Source organism: Callorhinus ursinus, unplaced genomic scaffold (genome assembly GCF_003265705.2).
Source record: "Callorhinus ursinus isolate GAN/ISIS: 27379988/994484 unplaced genomic scaffold, GSC_fseal_2.0 scaffold35, whole genome shotgun sequence".
In the NCBI taxonomy this organism is placed as follows: Eukaryota; Metazoa; Chordata; class Mammalia; order Carnivora; family Otariidae; genus Callorhinus; species Callorhinus ursinus.
Window position 1 is genome coordinate 12,805,070 of NW_027397097.1, and position 22,435 is coordinate 12,827,504.

General features: G+C 42.8%; 1 protein-coding gene across 24 annotated transcripts in view; it reads right to left on the bottom strand.

Moving 5' to 3' along the window:
- The window catches only part of DLG2 (discs large MAGUK scaffold protein 2), a 2,181,535-nt gene that overhangs the window by 68,628 nt on the left and 2,090,472 nt on the right, over positions 1–22,435 (bottom strand). For all 24 annotated transcript variants that reach the window (XR_012374525.1, XM_073879808.1, XM_073879828.1 and 21 more), the window contains one exon: positions 3,604–3,780. Coding sequence is in view for 23 of the 24 variants with exons in the window: in XM_073879808.1 (XP_073735909.1) it covers positions 3,604–3,780 (177 nt within the window). In the remaining variant the exon portion in view is untranslated. The remainder of the gene's footprint in view (positions 1–3,603; positions 3,781–22,435) is intronic.

Sequence of the window (22,435 nt, forward strand, 5' to 3'; positions counted from 1 at the left end):
TGTTAAAGAAAAAAAAAAAGAAGATAGCAGAAGGGAAAAATGAAGGGGGGGAAATCGGAGGGGGAGACCAACCATGAGAGACGATGGACTCTGAACAACAAACTGCAGGTTCTAGAGGGAAGGGGGGTGGGGGGATGGGTTAGGCCGGTGATGGGTATTAAAAAGGGCACGTACTGAATGGAACACTGAGTGTTATACGCAAACAATCATGGAACACTATATCAAAAACTAATGCTGTAATGTATGGTGATTAACATAACATAATAAAAAAGAAAAAAGAAAAAAAATAAATGAGTTCATTGTAAAGGGCTTAGAACAGCATCTGACATGCTCTAGGAGTGTTTTGTTAAGTAAAATTTCTTCACCATCTTCAAAAAAAAAAAGAAGAGGATGGAAATAATTTTCATACTCTCCACCTTGATTTCATTGGGATGATTAAATGGAATCATCAATAGAGAAACATTTTTGTAAGGGATCAAGTCATGCCCTGATGTTACCCATGATGAGATTTTCCCAGACCAGTTCTACTAGCTGAACTATACTCAGAAAAGGGGCTAGCAAGGAATTAAAGACTGAAAAATTTAACCCCAGTCTAAAAGTAAATCATATTTGTACCAGCTCCCACTTATTCTGAGCTAGAGTTCTAAGATGCTAAATGTAGTGTGAAATGAGAAAACCTTGCAATAAGAACTCTTCGTGGGGTAGGATTATAAATGATTTTTCTTTCTTTTTTACACTTTCAAAAATTTCCCACTTTCCTGTAACGAAATGTGTTATTTTATAAATATATAAAACAATAATAGTATTTTTTGAAAGGATTAATATTCTAAGGAGAAAAGTTGATAGAAACTCATTTATAGCCATAAACACACACACACACACACACACACACACACACACACACACACACACAGGGGGAAGCTACTATAACATTCATGAGATAGAATGCAAATAAATGTCAACATTAGAGTCACTAGACAAACTTCTTTTTCAGGCTAGCTGTAGTATGGTTGTTAGGATGGTTTTTATCCAAAATAGGAAAGATAGCCAACTTAAGAATGACCACCAGCAGGTGGAAAATTGCCTCAAGAGGAATAGCACTGAGGATGTTCCTTGGGGGGAAAGTGAAGTATAACTGAACAAATGAAGGGCTATTTGACAAAGCTGGTTAGAATCACAGAACCTCTGGGTTGGAAAGGGCCTGAAAAATTGTATAGTTCAACTCTTTATCCAAAGCTTGAATCCTTTTTATTATATTTCCTGACACCAGACCTATTATCAGAATCACCCAGAGGGATTTACAAATACAGATTTCCAGGACCCACTCCAGATGGACTGAATTAGAATATTTGTGTGTGTGTGCATGCATCTGCATGCGCGCGCACACGTACATACACACAAACACACATATACATGCATGCACACACAGAGGAGAGGGTCAGAGAGGGAGGGAGCAGGCACATCTAAGCTTTTATAATGTTCCCTTGCTATGAAAACCACTTTTCTGGTTTACTATCTTCCCACATAATCCATACCATCTCTACACAGCTCCAACTAGTAAAATAATTTCTTTAAAATGAGCTGAAGTCAGGGCGCCTGGGTGGCTCAAGTCCATTAAGCGTCTGCCTTTGGCTCAGGTCATGATCTCAGGGTCCTGGGATAGAGCCCTGCATCAGGCTCCTGCTCTGCAGGGAGCTTGCTTCTCCCTCTCCCACTCCCCCTGCCTGTGATCCCCCTCTCGCTGTCTCTCTCTGTCAAATAAATAAATAAAATCTTTAAAAAAAAATAAAATGAGCTGAAATCTAGTCCCACATAGCTTCCTCCACTCCACTTCTATCCTTGGGGCCATATTCAATAAGATAGCTCTTTCTTCTATAGAGCAGTGGCTCAGACAGCTCTGACGAATTAAATTGAAGCAAACCAAAATGCCTTGACTCTTTTACTTTTAAGTAAATGGAAATGGAAAAACAGAATATAAAATAGTGCTGAGAGTCACTGTTTTGAATATATACCCTTTGAGAAAACCCTACAAGCCATAGTACAAATTCACAATGTCCTCTCAGAGCAATGTGAGGCAACTATTGTGGAGCCCAGAGGTTTTTATATTTTTTGTATTTTTTTATTAAAAGATTTTATTTATTTGTCAGAGAGAGAGAGAGAGAACTTACACAAGCAGGGGGAGCAGCAGGTAGAGGGAGGAGCAGACTCCCTGCCGAGCTGGGAGCCCGACACGGGGCTCGATCCCAGGACCCTGGGATCATGACCCAAGCTGAAGGCAGATGCTTAATGGACTGAGCCACCCAGATGTCCCAGAGCCCAGAGGTTTAAAGAGACCCAGAGAACTGTGTGCTGGTGGGAGACCCACACAGGGGCACGGAGGGCAGGGAGGTTCTCTGGAGTTGCAGCGGCTTCCTTGTCACTCCTCCACACTAACCATGAGGGAGCATCTGTGTGACAGTCAGCCTGCTGCCCTCTCCCCACATTCCTCCCCGGGCTGTGTGGGCCCCATGCAGAGAAGGATGGGGGACCAGTCTTCTCTGGGGTGCCAATGCCCCACAGAGTGATTCTTGGGTACAAGTGACATCTTCCTACTGTGGTTTGTGCTAGCTCAGTTGCTGGATTGCAGCACCAGAGCGCTCAGCTTCACTGAGGACTCTTTACAGAGGTGTTGGGGTGTTTGGACAGGAGAAAAACCCTTTGAGAAACCTGTAGCTTGAGAAAAGTTGGTGACTGCCTTGAATAAACGTTATCCCTGACTTCAATTTCATAACCATATCTCTTTCCTGGGGTACAGACAAATGTGTTTCATGGACGATATCTTGGTGCCAAAAAGAGGTTCATGGGAAGGAAAGTTCCTCCCTGGTCCTGAGGACTAGAAGCTGCTGGGGACGCATGAGGGGGTTGGCTGTTCCAAAGTATGTTCCCGCCTTTTGAAAGCATAGTGGAAGAAATGTTTAGAAGAGAAAGAGCGTGGTAGTCTTGACTCAGGAAACACATATAGAACTAAGTATCTGATTGAGTGAAGGTGGGAGTTGTGGGGTGGCTGGGGAACAGGAGTAACTAAAACAGTAACAGACAGTTATAAACTCAGTCTTCACCTCACCAGATGTTTGACAGCTCATATCCCAAGCATTTGAATTTGGAATGAAGGTTTTTAGTTTTTCTCCTGTCAGTATTTGAACGTAATACATAGGTAGGACCTTTGATTAGTAAATTGTACTTTATTGGGCCTTCACCTGACCTTTCTGTAAAGTTATCTGGTAAATGTCAACCTCTGGAATAACCTGGAGTGTGTAAGTCAGCATATGTGCTGATAAGATAATCTTGAACATGTGGATGCTGGTAAACGTTTTAGGAAGGCGGTGTAAGCAGATCCCCTTTCTTTCTTTGTGCCTTATCACAGTCACCAGTTTTGGTAAAACCCTAATATGAGAAGAGTGAGAATACTTAGTTCATGTCACCTGTCACCACTGACAATTTCCCCGCTGACTATCCCACTCAAATGGTTATTTTGTGAACAGTTTGCCATATCTTCATATTCCCTTATTTCCACCCCTAGATCACTGAAAAGCAAACACTCTGAAATAGAAACGGCATTTTTACCTCCGTTTGCTGGGGATGACCCCCATCTCCTCACTGTCCCCCTCCAGCGTGACTCTCCTGGCTTGCCACCACTCGTCATCAGAGGCGTTGATAACATGGAGAATATCTCCATATTTAAAACTAAGTCCTTGACTTGGCAGCCCACTGTCCTTGCTCTTGTCATAGTCAAACATGGCTCTGTAGAAATGACAAGAGAGAACATCGTTAGGAACCTCTGCAGCACAGATTTCGAATTCACCGTTTTGATTACCCACTCCTGCCCTGAGAATCCTTCATCCATTCGATACCAGCTTCCAGGAATGACTCCCAGGATTGCAGTCTCCATTCCCACTACTGTGGTCACAAATCCACGTTAGTTCCTGCTTCTCCTTGGAGGCTGCAGGGGCAGCCTCTAGACCCCTAAAATGGGGGTACTGCTTCTTTCCTTGGAGACCATCCTATGTGGCGAGGTGATAATGGGAGATGTGACTAAGGGAGTTTAGTACCTGAGATTTCTTTCCCTCCCACTATAATCAAATGTTAAAAGTCACTACAAGAAGGAAATCATGAAGAGAAGTATGGGCATCTTTCTGAATGAAGCATTTTGTGTTATGAACAAATCCTCTCAGATATATCAGTCCATACAACTCTTTCCTTTGTAATGGGGAAACATGGTAACAACTTAAATGTCATCCCATCGGGGACTGTGATCCTTCCACTCCCTGGACTATTGGACCATTACTGAAGTTGAATGGTTGTAGTTCAATCACTATATTGTACACCTGAAACTAATATAATGCTGTATGTTAATTATACTGGAATTCAATCTTTTAAAAAAGAAAATGCTAATTAAAACCACAAAAAACAGAAAAAATTAAATAAAATAAATTGGTGGCAGAGGTTAATCCAATGCCATGAATAAGTGCTCAAAATGCAATAATGAAAAAATATAATTACACCCATGTTTACATGTGTGTCTAGAGATAGATCAAGATTATATGAATAAGACAAATCTTTTTGCTTGCACAGAATGCTAAGCCTATCTCAGCATCGCACTCATCACTCTGAATTGTAATTCTTGCTCTATGTACCATGTTGTTCGCACTAAAGAACACATGCTGAGCCTTTGCTAAACCAAACACACTGTAACCTGTATAAATTGGTGGGGTGAGGGAGTTGCAAACAGAACTGGAACGATGACCAAGACCTTAGTAGCTAGGTGTTGCCTTAAGTGGCTGACAATTTGTGTCAAATCTTATATTGCCTGCCTCCTCCTGTCTCCCCCAGTCACAAACCACCACCACACACATACAGCGTACAATTTCTCAGGAGAAGCAGATTTTGCCACCTGCCTGCTTACTCCCCTTTGATTCCATCCTGACAATTTCCTTGGAGTGTAACCACTATGCAAGCAAAACTAGATAGATCTGGGGAACAGATTTTTTCTCAGATCACTGAGGACCAAAGTATGGTTCTTTTCCTTTCTTCATTTTTTTTCCCCTCATGAAAAAAATGTCATATCTGCTGTCATGGCAACCAAAAAGAGCTGAAGACAGCTTGTAGAGCTCTCAAATATTGTAGGAAAATTTGAATTACTTGTAACCCAGCTCCTTCTTCCACTAACTCTGTGCCTAAGTCATGGAATTAGGGGAGAGCTTTTCAGTCAAAGCTCCCAGAATGACTCACTTCCACCTTGACCATCTGCATCTTCCCTACCAAAGATTTTGGCAAAGCTCCACCCAGGCAACAGGGGGCTGAGAGAGGGCAGAGGCCCACTTCTGATGCCATCACTTCTCTGCCTGGGTGCTGTGACATAAATGAACTAGCACTCTGGAGCCACAGGTTTTTGTAATGCAAAATTAGTCCAATAACTACATTTGCACGGAGCTGCTGCGAACATTAATAAGACATATGAGGCTCCCAGCTCATGGTAGGTACAGCGTAGCAGCTAGAGCATAGTGGTTAAGGATATGGGCTCTGGGGTCATACTGTTAGAGTCCTTTCTTGGTTCTACTACTTCTTTCCAGTCATATAGCTCATTATCCAGGCAAGCTACCTCACCTTTCTTAGGCCTCAGATTCCTCATACATACCAGCAATGATAACAGTACCCCCATCATGAAGTTGTTGTATGGATGAAATGTGACATAAGGTAATACATGTAAGAATAAAGCATGCACAACAATGCCTGGCACATAGTGACAATCATCAAGTATGAACTGTCATTATCATCTCACCTTTCCCTTGTGAGTGGATACTCATAAAAATCCTTTCTATAGATTCTACTCTGTGCAAAAAAGAGTTAACATAGCAAGCTTGAGATTGCTATTCTTAAAAAAACCTGCCCACAAGGATGGCTCTTGGCTGACATCTGGGAAATTGGATTTTGGGAAGGTTCTCACTCTTCCTATTAAGAATGGCTCACCATGCCTAAACTGTTTGTACAAACAACATTTAAGTGGAACATTTGCTTTTCTTCTGTGAGTCTGGAATTGTGGTATGGGCCAGGCAGACAGTGACTACATGATCAGCCCCCAGTAAAAACCCTGGACCTTGAGTCTTTAATGAGCTTCCCCAGAAGACAAACTTTTACACCTGGTGTGACAATTTGTTGCTGGAGAGATTAGGCATGTCCCACGTGACTCCACTGGGAGAAGGCTCTTGGAAGTGTGTGCCCAGTTTCCTCTGGATTTTGTCCCCAAATCCTTTCCCTTTGCTGATTTTGCTTTGTATCCTCTTGCTGTAACAACTCAGTCCTGAGTATGACTATGCTGAATCCTGTGAGCCCTCCTAGTGAATCATCGACCCTGGGCATTGTCTTGAGGTCTATAGACTGCAAATCATTTTCACATACACTACCTCATTTGTGATTCAATCCATTCTGACGAAGAAGGTATGATGGATATACTATTATCCCCTTTTTATAGATGATAGACTAACCTCAGCATACAAGGGTCAGCAACCTCAGGCTGGAGTGTGGGTCGTCTGATCTGGAGCCCTAGTGCAATGCTCTTCACTTTGTTCCCCACCAGAACCCCCACCTCCACCCCCAAGTCTGAGAGGTTGTGACAAGGTGGCAAGGATGATGACCATGACAGCTACCGCTCCTTATGCTCATATTGGGTAGCTTGGCACTTTGTATCTGTTGTCTTATTTGACATCATAAGAACCTGAAGGTAAAAATAGTATCCTCATTTTACAGATGAGGGAAGGAAGACCAGGACATTAAGGCACCAGCCCCAGGTCACATGTACGCACGTGGTGGAGACTGCATTGGGAATACGGTCTGTCCAGCTCCAAAATCCACATTCTTGGACATTTCATCGTAAGCTCAGTTTCCCAGCCTGCTTGTCCTCTGGCCGTGCTCACAATTTAGCAGTGCCAGGAACTCTTCATCTCCCTTCAAGGTTGACCACCCTCCCCTACCCCCTGCCCCCAAATCCCCAAAGTTCCGTTACTGCTCAGTTCTTGTCTCAGTGTTTTTTATCCTAAAAGTCTTTGAACCTGTGGTTTAGCACCAGGCTCCTTCTGGTTGTAAAGTGTGGGGAGCAGAGGGAGAAAAGCCATCAGGAAGCTGGCAGGTGGTTGCCAAGAAGGCAGGCTCTAGGGTCGGACTGCCTGGGTTTGCAACTTTTTAACCATGTGATCTTAAGCAAGTTACTTAGCTTCTCCGGGTGTCAGGTTTTCATAATTGTAAAAGTGGCCTATGGTAACACCACCTACTTCAAAGCATTGTGGAGAGGATTAAATGAAATAATATATGGAAAGTACTGGGACACCAGCTTGACACAGGCTGGGCTCAATAAATGGCAGCTACTATTGCTATTATTGTTTTTCTGAAAAATGTGCTGGCCTTGAATCCGGAGATCTGGGTCCCCACCGTGCCACTTAGTAGGCATCTTGTGGACTGTGTATAAAGATATCTACAGTCCCACTCTATCTTCCGAGTCCAGTACAGCACTGGGCACAAACTAGATCCTCACTACAGGTCTGTGGAAATGTTTCAGATGAACTTTGAAAGCCCTGCTTCTCTCAAGCCTGTGTCCCCATGTGTAAGGGAGGGGAGGAGACACTGCTCCTGGCGGTCCCCACCAGGCCAGACATGCAATCTACTGTGCTCTGTTCTATTCCCAAGAATCCCTGAGAGAAGGTGTCCCCCTCCTGCCTTCAGCAATAGGTGTCCCCACAGAAGGAGCTCAGCAACATGCACCTCCCCAGTTCTATTTATCTTGGACAATCTGCCCCTCGAGGATTACACTGATTTCAGACTTGTCAGGTCCCTGAAAACAAGCAGCTGATAAATTTCGGCAGCTTCTGACTCCTTTGGATATTAATGGATCTTCATGTCTGGGAGAAATGCTACAGTGCCCCATCACCTAATTTAAAAAGCGATAAACTGTTTTTAATTTGCTTTATGTGCTAATTCATCACAGCAACTTTTATAAAATGCCATTAAGACTCACACTTTCCACCTAGGGTGCTTTTAACAAGTCCATTAGACAAGTAGAATTAGAGAGGAATAATGCAACATCTCTCCTATCGCTCCCGGCCCTCCTGCATTTCACCATGTGGTGGCCCTTTGCCAACTGGGGAAATCTAGGAAGGGAGTGAAGCAGCTGCTCATCCTCGTGGCTGTGCAACATGATGGGGAGACACCTGAGCACCTGATGGAAATTGTGCTTAAGTGCCCCCACAATGTACTAAAGACTTTATATTTATCATCTCACTCAATGTACTGGGCAGGCAAGGCAGCATGTGGGTTATATGCCAAGCTTTGGAGAGAGAAGAGACCTGGGTTTACATCCCAACTCTGCTATTCCTAGTTGTGAATTTGGGGCATGTTACCTAACTTCCTCGATTATCTCTTCAGCATAGATGGCCATTCTTTCAACTACAAAATGCAGAGAATGATGGCATTAACTCAAAAGATTGTTACGAAGATCCCACCATAGGGTGAAGCATGTGAAATGCCCAACACCCACAGAGAAGGAGTTCCATTTTGTTATTATTTCTGACAACACTCTTGCCATGTCAGCGTTTTTTATCTCATAAAGGAAATGAGACCCAAAGTGCTGAAATGAAAAAAAGCTAATAAGTAGCAGAACCAGGATTCAGATATAGAAAAATGTGTTGGAATCAAAAGCCCATGCTCCTGGCAGTAGAATTAAGCTTGCAACTCCTGGCAAGGAACATTGTGCTTAGACCTCACTTCCAGAGATTTCATGATTTGGTAATCACATTTATAATGATACCATGGACTAGATGTCAGGAGAGAGGCATGAGTAGTTTATGGAGGACACATTCAGTCCTCACAACTGCCCCCACAAGGCATGGATTAGCCTTGTGTTGTAGATGAGGAAATACAGACTTATATAACTTAAGTAATATGTCCAGTGTCACACCAGCTATCATGTGAGAGGGCAGGACTGAATGTGAGACCTGTCTGCCTCCAAGGCCTATAGACTTGCTTCACCATCCCATCCATTGTCTTTGCAAGCAACACTCTCCAATCAAAACCACCCATATTTTCTACTGGGCTTAGATTGCAGTAATATTTAATAATCATGGACCGTAATAGCATGCATGTTTTCTGTGTTGGCCAAAGGATTGAGTTCTGGATGAACCACTTTAAGGCTGGTACAGAAGAGAATCACAAGGGTAAAGAGAACCCCTGCGACTGTGCCACTAAGTACTGAAAAAATTACTTGATGCGTCTCATGGTCATTGAAGATATGGTAGGGAAAATAATTCCCCTTTTCCTCAAGGATGTCTACACCTTAATCCCCAGAAACTGAGAATATGTCACCTTCTATGGCAAAAGGGATTTGCAACAAATGTGATTGAAGTTAGAGGTCTTAATATGGGGAGACTATACTTGACTCTCTGGGTGGGCCCAATCCAATCACATGAGTCCTTAAAAGTGGAAGAGAAGGCAAAGAATAGGTCAGAGAGATGTGACATGAGAGGTACCCGGCGGCCATTGCTGGATTTGAAGATGGAGGAAGGTAATTTGTCATAGAAGCAATGGCAAACTAACAGAGGACAAGAAAGAGGGTGATTTCATAGAGGGCAGGTAGAAGGCAAAGGCCACCAATTTGATGACCCTGCCAAAGATTCTTTGGAATAAAAACAACTACTGAGCAATAATAACAATAGCCTACTGAGTGCCTATTATTGGCCGGCCATGTGCAAAGTACCTTTGTGTTACATAATCCCATCTTATTGAGTCCATGTAAATGGTGTGACATGTAAGTATGATATTCCTACTTTGCAGATAAAAAATTCAAGGCTTTAATCTCTTATACTTTATCCAATTCTCACAGAAACCCTATGAGATAAATGTTATTTGTTCCTACGTTCAGATAAGGAAACAGGCACAGAAGAAGCAGACTTTTCCTTCTCTGAAGATGTAAAGCACTCTGCTTGCACCTTTCTTGGGAAGCCTACAATGTCCAGTTTTGAATGGGAGTGTCTCACCTCCGCTACTGGCTTAGAAGCTACTGAAGGTCAGGGTCTCCCAGGTCCAGTCTCTGCACAGTCCTTGCAGATGTTTTATAAATGAACAAATCAACCATCAGCTTACTCCCTTCTATGCAGTGAACTTATTTGGGCTGGAGAAGCCTTTGTTTCCATGACAACTTTAACCCATGAAGCAGAGTGCTTTGACTCAATTTCCTTCCTTCCAGAAGCTGAGGTTTCTGCTTGATTAGAGTTTCTCACCTCTCTATGCAGCAGGAGAAAGAAGAGCAGCAGAAGATAAAGTCTGCTCTCTACTCCATGCCACTGTTCCATTGCTAAGGTATGCAGCTGAGGATAGTGCAAAAAGTGTAGATGCTGGAGTGAGGACACATTCAAGTAAGTTCACCTCTTTCTACCTGAGTGTCACTGAGATTGGTTCACAACCAATCTGATCCTCAGTTTATCAATGAATGGGCTTAATCATTCCCAGGTCTCAGCACATTTGGAGAGATTTAATGAGATGACATAGGAAAAGCCTTTAACACACTAACTGCCAACCAATAGTTGCTTTACTTCACCTCTTCCCTACACTAGGAACAGGCGAATCATTTCTGTAAGTATCGGCAGGAGATTATAATACAGTGTTTTTTAAAACATAACATAAAAATACACATACAGTTAACTTTCTCAAAACATTTTCCCACCAGGGGGATGTGGGAAAGGGATCTGCACTAGGAGCAGAGAGATCTGAAATTTAGGTGCTATTATTTTAAAAATCAGCCATTTCCAATAGTTTTTCCTTCTTTTTTTTTAAGATTTTATTTATTTATTTGACAGAGAGAGACGCAGGGAGAGAGAGAACACAAGCAGGGGGAGTGGGAGAGGGAGACGCAGGCTTCCTGCGGAGCAGGGAGCCTGATGTTGGGCTTGATCCCAGGATCTCTGGATCATGACCTGAGCCAAAGGCAGACGCTTAACAACTGAGCCACCCAAGGCATGCCTAGATTTTCCTACTTAAAAGCATTCATTTGCCCCCTCATGAATCTAATAAATAAGTGTTTCAAAAACAGAGATGGCACCCTGGAAATAGAAGCTTGGATGGATTTAGGAGAGCAGGGCTCTGGTTCTGGCTTCAGTGAAATCTCACCGTGTGATCTCGAGTAAGTTACTTCACCTCTCTGGGCTTCAGCTTCTATGTAATCAACAGGCCCAAAGCACTTTCTCTAAGGCATGTTTCAGCTGTCATGTTCTATGCCTTTGTCTTGCAAGGCACTGTGGGGAAATCAGGTTAACTTTCCATGTGGCTGAAAGGATGTGTGTCTCCTAGGATTGTGTTTGCCTTGTGAAAATCGCTCTGCTCTGTGCCATCTCCTCCATCAATCCTGGACCTTCTTTTCTCCTTCCTCCCCCCTCACTGGGAGTTAAAGGCCCCTCTCATAGGCTCTTATATCACATTGTACTGTGATTTCTAATCTTTGCAAATTCTAGTTTGTATATGTCTGGTGGACAGGGGAGGTTCATATTCCTCCTATCCCCAGGGCCTACCACATAGCAGATGTCCAATAAAAGTTATTTTCTGTTATTACACTTGTAGCCTATACTTCTCATAGGGCAATCCTTGGAATCCAGTTGTGCACATTCTTTCTTAGGAAGGCCGGACAACTGGAAACAATAGGAAAGCCTGAGCAGCATCCAGCACCAGCTTCCCTGCCTTTCTTAGGAGATGATGAAGATCCATGCAATGCTCCTGTCTCTCAAGTCAGAACACATTCATCTTAGGGTAGAAGGAAACACACAGCTCTGTACTGATTACTTTGCATGTCTTCTCGAGGAATCATACATATGCCTGTTGACCAGTCATCACATCCAGGCTGATGGTCTGGTGTGGCCACTCAGTTCCCCATCTATCTCAATAATGAATTGTCCTTAGTGAAAAGGGTGGCAGAATCCACCCACAAATCAGTGTTAGTGGATAAGAACACATTAGCCTCTGTCAATCCTTGCTAAGAGGGCACTGACCAAGATGCTGTTTCTCCATGATTCCTGAGCACACAGTAGGCCTTACAATGTGCCAGGCACTGCTCTAGGTATTTATTATCTGTGATTAAAGAGATTCTACTCCTTGAAGTGCAGACATTGTTTCCAGCTGGTAGAAGGTTAAATGCACCGTGTGCCATGGACTCTGGTATCACAAGGGTTATGCCATTTTGTCATAAATAACCTTAGAAGGCAGGTTTGTGCTCTGTAAAGACATACTTCTCGTCATGCCAGACTATTTCCTTCTATGTCTGGAGGATATTGGGAAACTGTCAATTTCTACTGTACCCAAGTAATCAGGCAGTCACTGTCATGACTAAAGATGGAATTAATTTGGCACCAACCAGAGGTCCTCATAGCCTGGGCCTCTCCGCAGCTGTGGCATTTGATGATAATCAGGGAAGAAGCATTATTTCCAGGGGCAACAACCCTGTCTCCTAGTCTCTCCTGAGTCACCAGTGCTCTCCGTCCCTTAGGGACATAGTGTGAGCAGACTTCCTGTGTCCGGAGGCCTGTGTGTTGATCATTTCAGACAAGGCATCATCAGAGTCTCCAGGGATGGGGCCCACTCCAGCCTGCTTTCTTTCTCAGGGTGTCCAAGCAATCTGTCAGGGTGGTTTACACAGCTCTGCCGACTGACAGGACCTCATCGGAGGGAAGCAGAGGCAAATCTGAACCTGCCCAAAGTCAGGGCTCCACAGACCACGGTAAATGGTACTTCAGACTTCAGGGTTGGGTGAGGCTATAAAAATTAATCATCTTAAAATCATTGTCTTTCCCCCCAAATGCCATCAGCTGGCCACTCAGAGATTGAAATATGGGAAAGGGAACATAGGCCAGGATGAATAGCCCAGGCTTTAGTACAGTTCTAAAAGCTTTTATGTGCTGGCTTTGTTTATCAGGCAATCAAAATACATTAATCAAGATATTTCAGAAGGGCTGACATAGCCCTGATTGCAGCCTTTTATTTTTGATCCAAGCTGAAAATGGATATCAAGCTCTAGTATTCATGGCTTAGGGTCTTATTGCCACGAATTAGTAAACTTGCTATGAGAGACAAAGAAGAAATATCTTTTTTCCCCCTTTTTTTAAGAGGGAGAGAGAGCAAGTAGGAGGGAGGGAGAGGGAGAGAGAGAATCCCAAGCATGTTCCATGCCCAGTGCAGAGTCTGATGTGGGGTTTGATCTCAAGACCCTGAGATCATGACCTGAGTCAAAATCAAGAGTCAGACACTTACCAACTGAGCCCCCCAGGTGCCCCTAGAAATACCCTGATACAGAATTTCATTATTGCTGATACACAATTATCATTTAGACATTTAAGTTTTTCTAGAGAAGGCACATGTAAAGACCATGAGACATGGACATCAGATAGTCCTGGGTTCAAATAGCACCTCTGCCATTCAAAGCAGCTATGTGATTTTCATCTCTGTCCCTGGGTCTCCAAAGATGCAAAATGAGAGGCAAGATCCCTGCCCAACAGAGCCCTTAATGCGAATTACACATACAAGACATATTAGAACCCAATCGGTGCTCAATATTTGTTAACTGAGTGTAAAATCCAAATTTCTTCCCTGTAAACTGTTAAGTATCTACTGACTGACAGGTGGGATCAGCTGGTATGTTGCCTGGCTTAGAAGAGATGTTGGAGAAAGTTTATTTCTCTCACGAGCATATGGAAAAGGGGAGAAAGACATCCAAGAACGTTTGACATGACTACCCCAAATCCTCAGTGGTAGTTCATCAGGGTTGGTGATGAAATTCACATGTCACAACACCAGAAGGTTGGACTATCACTTCAGCTCCCCCTGATACTGAGCTCGCTTTTCTGTCTATGAGTTTTCAGAAAACTGGATGGGAGCAACAGGCCTGGATTGAGGCAATGGAAGATATGGAATTAGGGAAAACTTGCCCACAAAATCTCATCCTATGTCCATCAATGCTCCCCTTATCACTTTTTGAATGAGGACAGATAGAAGATGGTTCCTTTCTTACCCAGGTAAAAACATTGAATTCAGGATGTAATTTAACTTCCACATATGGAAGGTAATAGTCATTTAATGGAATATTATTTACAGAGTGGCTTCTATGTGCCAATCACGGAGGTAATAGTCATTTAATGGAATATTATTTACAGAGTGGCTTCTATGTGCCAATCACGGAGGACTCAGCAGTGAACAGGAGGCTTGCTTCCTGTTCTCATGGAGCTTAATGTTGGGTTGAGAATAGAGCTAAGGGTGTATTCATTCAGCTACTCACACATTCATTCACCCATTCAGCAAATACTTATCAAGCATGTACCAGTGGCGATTCTAGGAGTTCGGGGTCTATCGATGAATGCAGACAGACAAAAATTCCTGCCTTCATGGAACTTACATCCTAGCGAGAGGACATGGCAATAAGTACACAGTATAATAATAATATATATTATAATATATATAATAATATAATATACAGCTATGGAAAAGTGAAAATTAGAGCAGAGTAAGGGGTATCAGGATTTTTAGATGGGTAGAGATGTGGTAGGGCAAAGGTTGCATTTTTGGGGGGGTGTGGTCAAGGTAGGACTTGTTGAGAAAAAAGTTGGGGCAAGGCTTGAAGGAGGTGAGTTATCATGAAGACATCTGAGGACAGTGTTCTAAGAAGAGGGAACAGCCAGTGCAAAGGCTCCAAATATAGTTAAAACTGAATGCAGTCCATGCTATCATAGGAATTACTATGGGGGGCTACACGATCCCAGAACAGGAATCCCATCAGGTGCTCAGAAAGGAGATGATGAATGGACAGTTCTCCCAGGTCTACTAGCTGAGAGGTGATAGTGGTCATTCATCTGCCTACCCCAACCAACTGAACAGGTGTGTCCTTCACGCATTCTCCTATGGAAACCTCATCTCTAACAGTAGTTATCTCACATCTTGAAGACTCAGCCTCTTCTGCATCCTGCCGCTCCTTGGAAGCAGGCACGTGAGCTGGGCCATGGAACACCTTTCCTCCTCTCAGACACTCTACCACAGCTCACACCTTGCAGAGGAATTTTTCAGCCAAGAATTTTTCTTTCTTTTTTTTTTCCAGAGTGATTCCTTTATTTTTTTAAAATTTTATTATGTTATGTTAATTACCGTACATTGCATCATTAGTTTTTGATGTAGTGTTCCATGATTCATTGTTTGCGTATAACACCCAGTGCTCCATTCAGTATGTGCCCTCTTCAATACCCATCACCAGGCTAACCCATCCCCCCACCCTCCTCCCTCTAGAATTTTTCTTAACATTATTTAGAAAGTCAAAGCACTGACTAGATAGAAAGAAACAAGCATTCTGTAAACTTGCAATCCATTCTATGAAACTCAGAACTTTCTCTGTAATCCTTCCCTGAGCCTATCCAGAGAGGGCTATCGATTCTCTCTTCCAGCCAGGTTGCTACCTTGTCCATGGTCTTGTTCCTGCGTTCAGCAGGCTACGCTTTAGTTGACTTGCCTGTGGGTCTGTTTTCCCTTCTAGACTGCCCAGTTCTGGAGGGTTAGGACAGGGTCTCATTGAGCTGTGTGTCTCTCGAACAGAGCCTAGAGTGAGAGGCGATTGAGACACAAGGCTAAATTGAATTGAACTGAATTCAGAACCCAAGCTGTGTGACCTTGGGAACATTACTTCAACTCTTTAGGTCTCTTTCTGTTACCTCATCTGTAAAATGCGATTAAAAGTACTATATTTTATCAATTTTAAGATGCACCTTTTTTTTGTTTCATTCCCATCTCTACAGTTAGGATGTATCTTTCTTTTTTTTTTAAGATTTTATTTATTTGAGAGAGAGAGAGCGAGCACAAGCAGGGGGAGTGGGAGAGGGAGAAGCAGGCTTCCCGCTGAGCAGGGAGCCCGATGAGGGGCTCGATCCCAGGACCCTGGGATCATGACCCAAGCCAAAGGCGGACGCTTAATGACTGAGCCACCCAGGCAGCCCAGGATGTATCTTTTTTTTTTTTTTAAAGCATTTTAAAGATTTTTTAAAATTTATTTTAGAGAGAGAAAGCAAGCAGGGGAGGGGCAGAGGGAGAGAGAATCTGAAGCAGACTGTGTCCAGTGTGGAGCCCGATGCAGGGCTCGATCCCATGACCGGGGAGATCATGACCTGAGCTGAAACCAACAGTCAGTCAGACGGTTAACTGACTGAGCCACCCAAGCGCCCCTACTGTTAGGATGTATCTTACCATCAGTGCCATCTCTTATGAGATTTAATTGACGCATTTCTCCTTTCTTGGTGACATGTGGAGTCATCTTACAATCAATGACAACCTAGATTCACTGAAAAGTGTAGAAACCATCTGTTGTGAAGATTAATGAATTATGGATCAAAAGCCCTCAGATGAGGGGATCCAGGATAGAGAAGTTGGTTCAGGGCCCTGTGCTCAGCAGGGAGTCTGCTTGAGATTCTCCCTCTCCCTCTGCCCCTCACCCCACCGTGTGCTCTCTTTCTCTCTCAAATAAATAAATCTTAAAAAAAATCCCTCAGATCATAAACTGCTTTTGTTATACATTGTGGGTCACCCCACCTTCCACTCTTCTTTCTGTACACATTTTTTTTTTTTTTAAACAAACCCCTGCAGTATTCTCTACTTGGTCAGTGACTATTGAAAAAATGCTGAGGGGCCAAATGCTGGGCTGTAGCCTGACTTGATCAGAAAGAGTTCTGTTCCACAGTTGTGCTTAGTTGAATGAAATGTCTGTGGGAAATGTCCCAGCTTTTGCTAATAGTTTAGGAATTTAGGGAAAGAAAACAGAACTAACAATATCCAAAATATTAGTGTTTATACTTTAAGAATTTATGGTTTCTGTAAATATTAGTACCATTTTATTACAAGAGTATAATCATTTAAGTTTAGTGCTGATGTTTTCAAGCTGGGGCATTTTCCATACACCTAGTGTAAGTCATCCACTCATTATGTATTGAGCACCTACTATGCACCAGGCAACAGGACAATGGAGTGTTGGTCAGACCTGAGAGATGTCCTGGCTCTGCCATTTATTTGGCCTGTGTCTGTAGGCAAGGTTTAAATTCCATTGCTTATTGTGTAAATGAAAGACTAATTCCTGCCTGCCACGAACTGAATGTTTGTGTCCCCACAAAATTCCCATGTTGAAACCATTTCAACCATCCAATGTGGGGCCTCTGCGAGGTAACTGGGATGGGATATGGTCATGAGGGTGAATGAGCACCTTAAGGATCACAAAAGAGTATGGTTTTCTCCCTCTGCCATGAGAGGGGACAGTGAGAAACTGGTAGTCTGTGACCTGGAAGAGGGCCCTCCCCAGGGCCCCACCCGAATCTCAGACATATAGCCTCCAGAACAGTGAGAACTGATTTCGGGTGTTTATCAGGCACCCAGTCCATGGTTGTAGCAGCTTGAACTACGATCTGCCTAAAAGACATTGTTGGGATCAAATGAGGTAGCATGTGAAACTCCCGCAGCATGGTGCCTGGTGCATAGATACTTGGAAAGCTGCAAGGATCATATGTCCTGGCACAGAAAACTCTGTTACAACTCAACTTTTACAGGGTTCAGGAATAATGTAATTCCAATTTGCATTTATATTAATATCGATCTATCTGTTTAACATTTATTTGGCTCTTACTAAATGGCAGACCTGGTACTAGTGGTTCTCTTGGCAGTAAATGTGAGGGGAGCTTGGCGTAGAGACGTTTCGCATGGGCTGGAGTGACTGGGTAATGGGCCTTGCTATCCCTACTACTGCTGTCATTCCATTTGGTAAAGTGATCAGAGAGTCCTGTGGGACTGCTCTAAGACAGCCAATACACATAACTTTTAAGTGCCTGATACCATGCATTCATTCTTTTAGTCACAGTTAACGAATGCCTATTGTGTGCCAATGCTAGGTATTATGCTAGGTATTGGGATTATAGCAGTGAAATAAGAAAACCAAGACTACTTTTGGAATTTAGAGGAAAGACAAATATAGAAGAAATAGTTATCAGTATGACACATCTTAAAAAGCAGATGGGAAGAGAATCCATGAAAGTATACAGTGGAGAGAAATGGAATGTACTGTGGGCAGAATGGGTTCGGGAGGCTTCCAAAAGGAGGTGCTGTCTAATCTAAGACCTGAAAGATGAACAGATACAGTCAGGGGAAATACACATGCAGAGGCTCTTAAGGAGGAAATAGCAGGCAGTGAATCTGAAGGAAGACCAATGTCTTGGATGGCCTAAAATGAGCGGCCAGGTCCTGGAGGGCCTGCAGGCTTATGAAGCACACTTTCTCCTCCTCATGGCAATGGGAGGCCATTAGAGGATCTTAAACAGGATACTGAGATGATCAGATTTGCATTGAAAACAAATTTCGGGATATAAAGTGGAAAGTGGACTGGGCAAGAGCCAATGCTGAGACCCCAGGTAGTGGGCTGAGGCAGTGATCCTAATGATTATGACATGGTGGCAGTGGGATAGATAGAAGTTCCAGATATTTCCTTTAGCCAGTGTCTCTCTCACCATAATCTTAAGCAATGCTTAAAAGTTTTATTACCAGAACAAACCTTTTTTTTTCTTTAAAGGAAAGCTTCTAACAACATAACAAATATCTGATTGACAACAGAGAGGGAAATCAGAAGTTTTGGCCTCTTCCACTCCAACGGTGCAGTAGCCCAAAGGTCCCTAAGAAGAACCCTGAGGCTCCTTAAATCAGAGCATGAGAATCTTCAATCTAGTACATTAGTCCCCAAGCACTTTAAAATGAAGAAACCTCTCTCTTATTGATGTCATGACACCCCCACTCCCATCTCCAATTCCTGCAGGTGTCCACTTGCTTTCAAAATAAAAGCTTGACAGAAATTTTTCTTCGAGCATTTTGGGAGAATTTAGCAAAGCTTCTTTGAGATAACTAGAGCTGTGCCAGCTCCAGTGTTTTGAACTCTAATTACAGAACTCTACAGGATAGAATTGTGATTAGTTCTTTCAAAGACTAAATAGCACCACTCAAGAGAAATCATTTCTACAGATATTTATTGCATATGTTTTGAGGAGTAGACTCCTTTCTGTCCTTAGAGGTTGTTTATACTGACAAGCAGGAGAAAGTTCCTTAGAAGAAGGGAAATTTTCTGGTTAGGATGTCAACACATTCATAAAGAACAAGAGAAAGCTACCAGGAGGAAAACAACAGCCCATCCAGTGAAGTATGTATATGGACTGAGAGCACTTTGACGGGTGGAGAAACATTTCTTTTTATGAGAGGAGGAAAGAATGAGAACTTGCTGCTTGATACCATTTTTGCATGTTAGCCATAGCTGGGGTTTGATAAAGAAGCAAGTGGGAACCCAACTTGAAGTTGACCAATCAGACTTGATAGAAGTGTATAATTTGGGCAGGAAAGCATGAGGGGAACTTGGCCAGGATACTTATTTCTAGACCAGTGAGCATTCAGTGGAAGGTCAGGAAGGGATGATGCTGGGGAAGATGTTGGATGAGGAACTAATGTGAGAAGCATTCAGGCTGTCAGACTGACTGCTGGATAGTGGCCCTTAGAGCCAGCAAGGTCCACAGCTCCAATTACCAGCCCATAAGTGAAGCCATGAACTGCCCTTTCCCTTGCCATAGTCCCATTTTCAGGGGTCGTAACATTGTCTGGGCACCACCTTGGAAATGCCCCCACTCCTTCATTTGTTCTCCATCTGCTCTCTTCTCATCTGGATCCTGTTATTTATTAATATGCTTCTTCAATGCGCCAAATACTGTGCTCAGTGCTGAAGATAAAAGATGAGTGGAATACTATCTCTGCCCTCACACAAATATATGAGTCTAGTAGGTGAGACAATATTGTAAGCAAATCAATTATATTTAATTTATTAAATGCAGCAGTAGAAGCGCTGCACTCTGTAGAGGAAACCAAGGGCTGCCCACTCTAAATGGTGTGACAGTCTCCCGCGGTCACCCACTTCTATTGGATTGGCTGCAAGATCATAAGCAGCTTCTGATAGTTGCCAGGGGTTAAGCCACAGAACCAAAGGGAAAGGTTTTGTAACCCAAGTTTTGGGCAATAACTTTTATAGCTGGAATTTCCTCTGTCTCTAGGAACTTTCTATCACCTCTAATTTCAGCAGGGTTGGTTATTTGATACAAGCTCCAGAGAAATATTAGTCCTCTAGGCTCTGCATCATGGCCATCCATTTGGCAGGTGTACTTCTTGTCTTTAATCAAAGGTTAGAAATGATTAACAAAACCTGCAAATAGGCTTATGTTGCTCATAAGTATTTCATCATTGAGTTTTAGGCATAACAGCAACTGGCAGTGGAATAATTAGGTAAGATGAATGTTTGATTCCCATCAAATTTGCCAAAAGAAAGCAGGTATTAGATTTTGGAAAAATGCCCTGCAGACTGGTAATTTGGGGTAGTGGGGAGCAGGCTTTCCTGTTTTACAGACGGGTGAACATCCTAAGGGAACCAACTTGTGAAGTTAATCAGAGTAGACTGTTTGGCAAGGAAGAGGCTCATTGCCTAGGACAGATTTAGATCAATTCTGGCAGGAAGAAATATCCACAAGGGGCTGTTTTCAATTTCATTTAATCAGTTAGAGAAGACGGAGTCACCAACATCAAGTGGGATGGATATGGAATCTATAAAATATGGGAGAGAAATGTATTTGAGTGAAGTAATTTGTTTGATAATCCACAGAGATGTGGGCTTTTATAATTTCATGGTAAAGTCACAAAGTTTATGATTTCTCTAAATCGGTTCAATGGTAGTCTCTCACTCCCAAGTTTCTCGCTGGGATTTATGATATTCCTTTGCTCTTTTTCTCTCTCTCCCTTTGTTGTGTTCAAAGTGATACATTTAATAAATAACTCTTTTGGTGGCTATAAATAGTTTTCAGTAATGTTATTTTGATGAAACTGTTAGAAGTTTTTTTTTTAATTTTTAATTTTTTTCTCTTCTGTCAGTCTTTTTTGACATACAACATAAAAATACCCGTCATATATTTTTGCCCCAGGTAAAGATGCCTTAGTCTATTGCCTGATAGTAAGGGGTTCAAGAGGAAGAGGGAGGGGCACCTGGGTGGCTCAGTCGCTAAGCATCTGCCTTCGGCTCAGGTCATGATCCCAGGGTCCTGGGATCGAGTCCCACATCGGGCTCCCTGCTCAGTGGGCTCCCTGCTCAGCGGGAAGCCTGCTTCTCCCTCTCTCACTCCCCCTGCTTGTGTTCCCTCTCTTGCTGTGTCTTTCTCTGTCAAATAAATAAATAAAATCTTAAAAAAAAAAAAAAAGAGGAGGAGGAAATGAGAAAGGAAAGTAACAATTCTTGAGCACCTGCCATGTTAGCCACCAGAGTGGGCATATTTCATATGTTGGCAGTGAATAGTAAGAGCACTGTGAATTTGTTATCAACCTCTCCATTTTACAAATTAAAAAAAGTGAAGTTCACAGATACTGACCATGGTTACCTCCCAGGTAAATGGCAGGGTTAGGAACTGAACCGGACCCTGTCTCTAGTTGCCTGCGCCCTATCCCCTGTGTTCTGTCTGCGGCTTTCTCTCCCACAGACCTGCAGATCCAAGCACTGGCAGCCATTTGTGTGCTGCTGATGAAGGGTAATTTTGGTTTTCCTCAAAGATCGTAAGCCCTATTATTTGTACTGTAGCTCAGCAATAAGGGTTTCCTGGACGCTCAGATCTATTTGTTAATTATTATTTTCAAGAATAATACACTTGGGATGCTCAGTCATTAAACGTCTGCCTTCGGCTCAGGTCATGATCCCAGGGTCCTGGGATCGAGCCCTGCATCGGGCTTTCTGCTCAGCGGAGAGCCTGCTTCTTCTTCTCCCTCTGCCTGCCGCTCTGCCTACTTGTGCTCTCTTTCTCTCTATCAAATAAATAAATAAAATCTTAAAAAAAAATCAAGTTTAAACTAACATGGACCAAATCTGTACAGCAAACTCTTGTTCTTCACATTTCTTCATTTCCTATGTATCTTACTAATCTGCATTTGGTCTGTGGGATCCCGCTAGCAGGTCTCTCCCTCCACATGGGGAATTGGCAGTAACATTCCCCCCACACCCCAATTCCTTACTACTGGGTTTAACTTTGAAACTTTTAAATGAAAAGTTCTTTGATCATCCTCTTAGTTAAGCTGTGAGAAGTCCTTTAAATAAAATCAAAAGGAGTTTAGGATGCTTGTGATGGAGTTTCTTTTTTTTTTTTTTTAAGGATTTTTAAAATTTTATTATGTCATGTTAATCACCATACATTACATCATTAGTTTTTGATGTAGTGTTCCATGATTCATTGTTTGCATATAACACCCAGTGCTCCATTCAGTACATGACCTCTTTAATACCCATCACCAGGCTAACCCATCC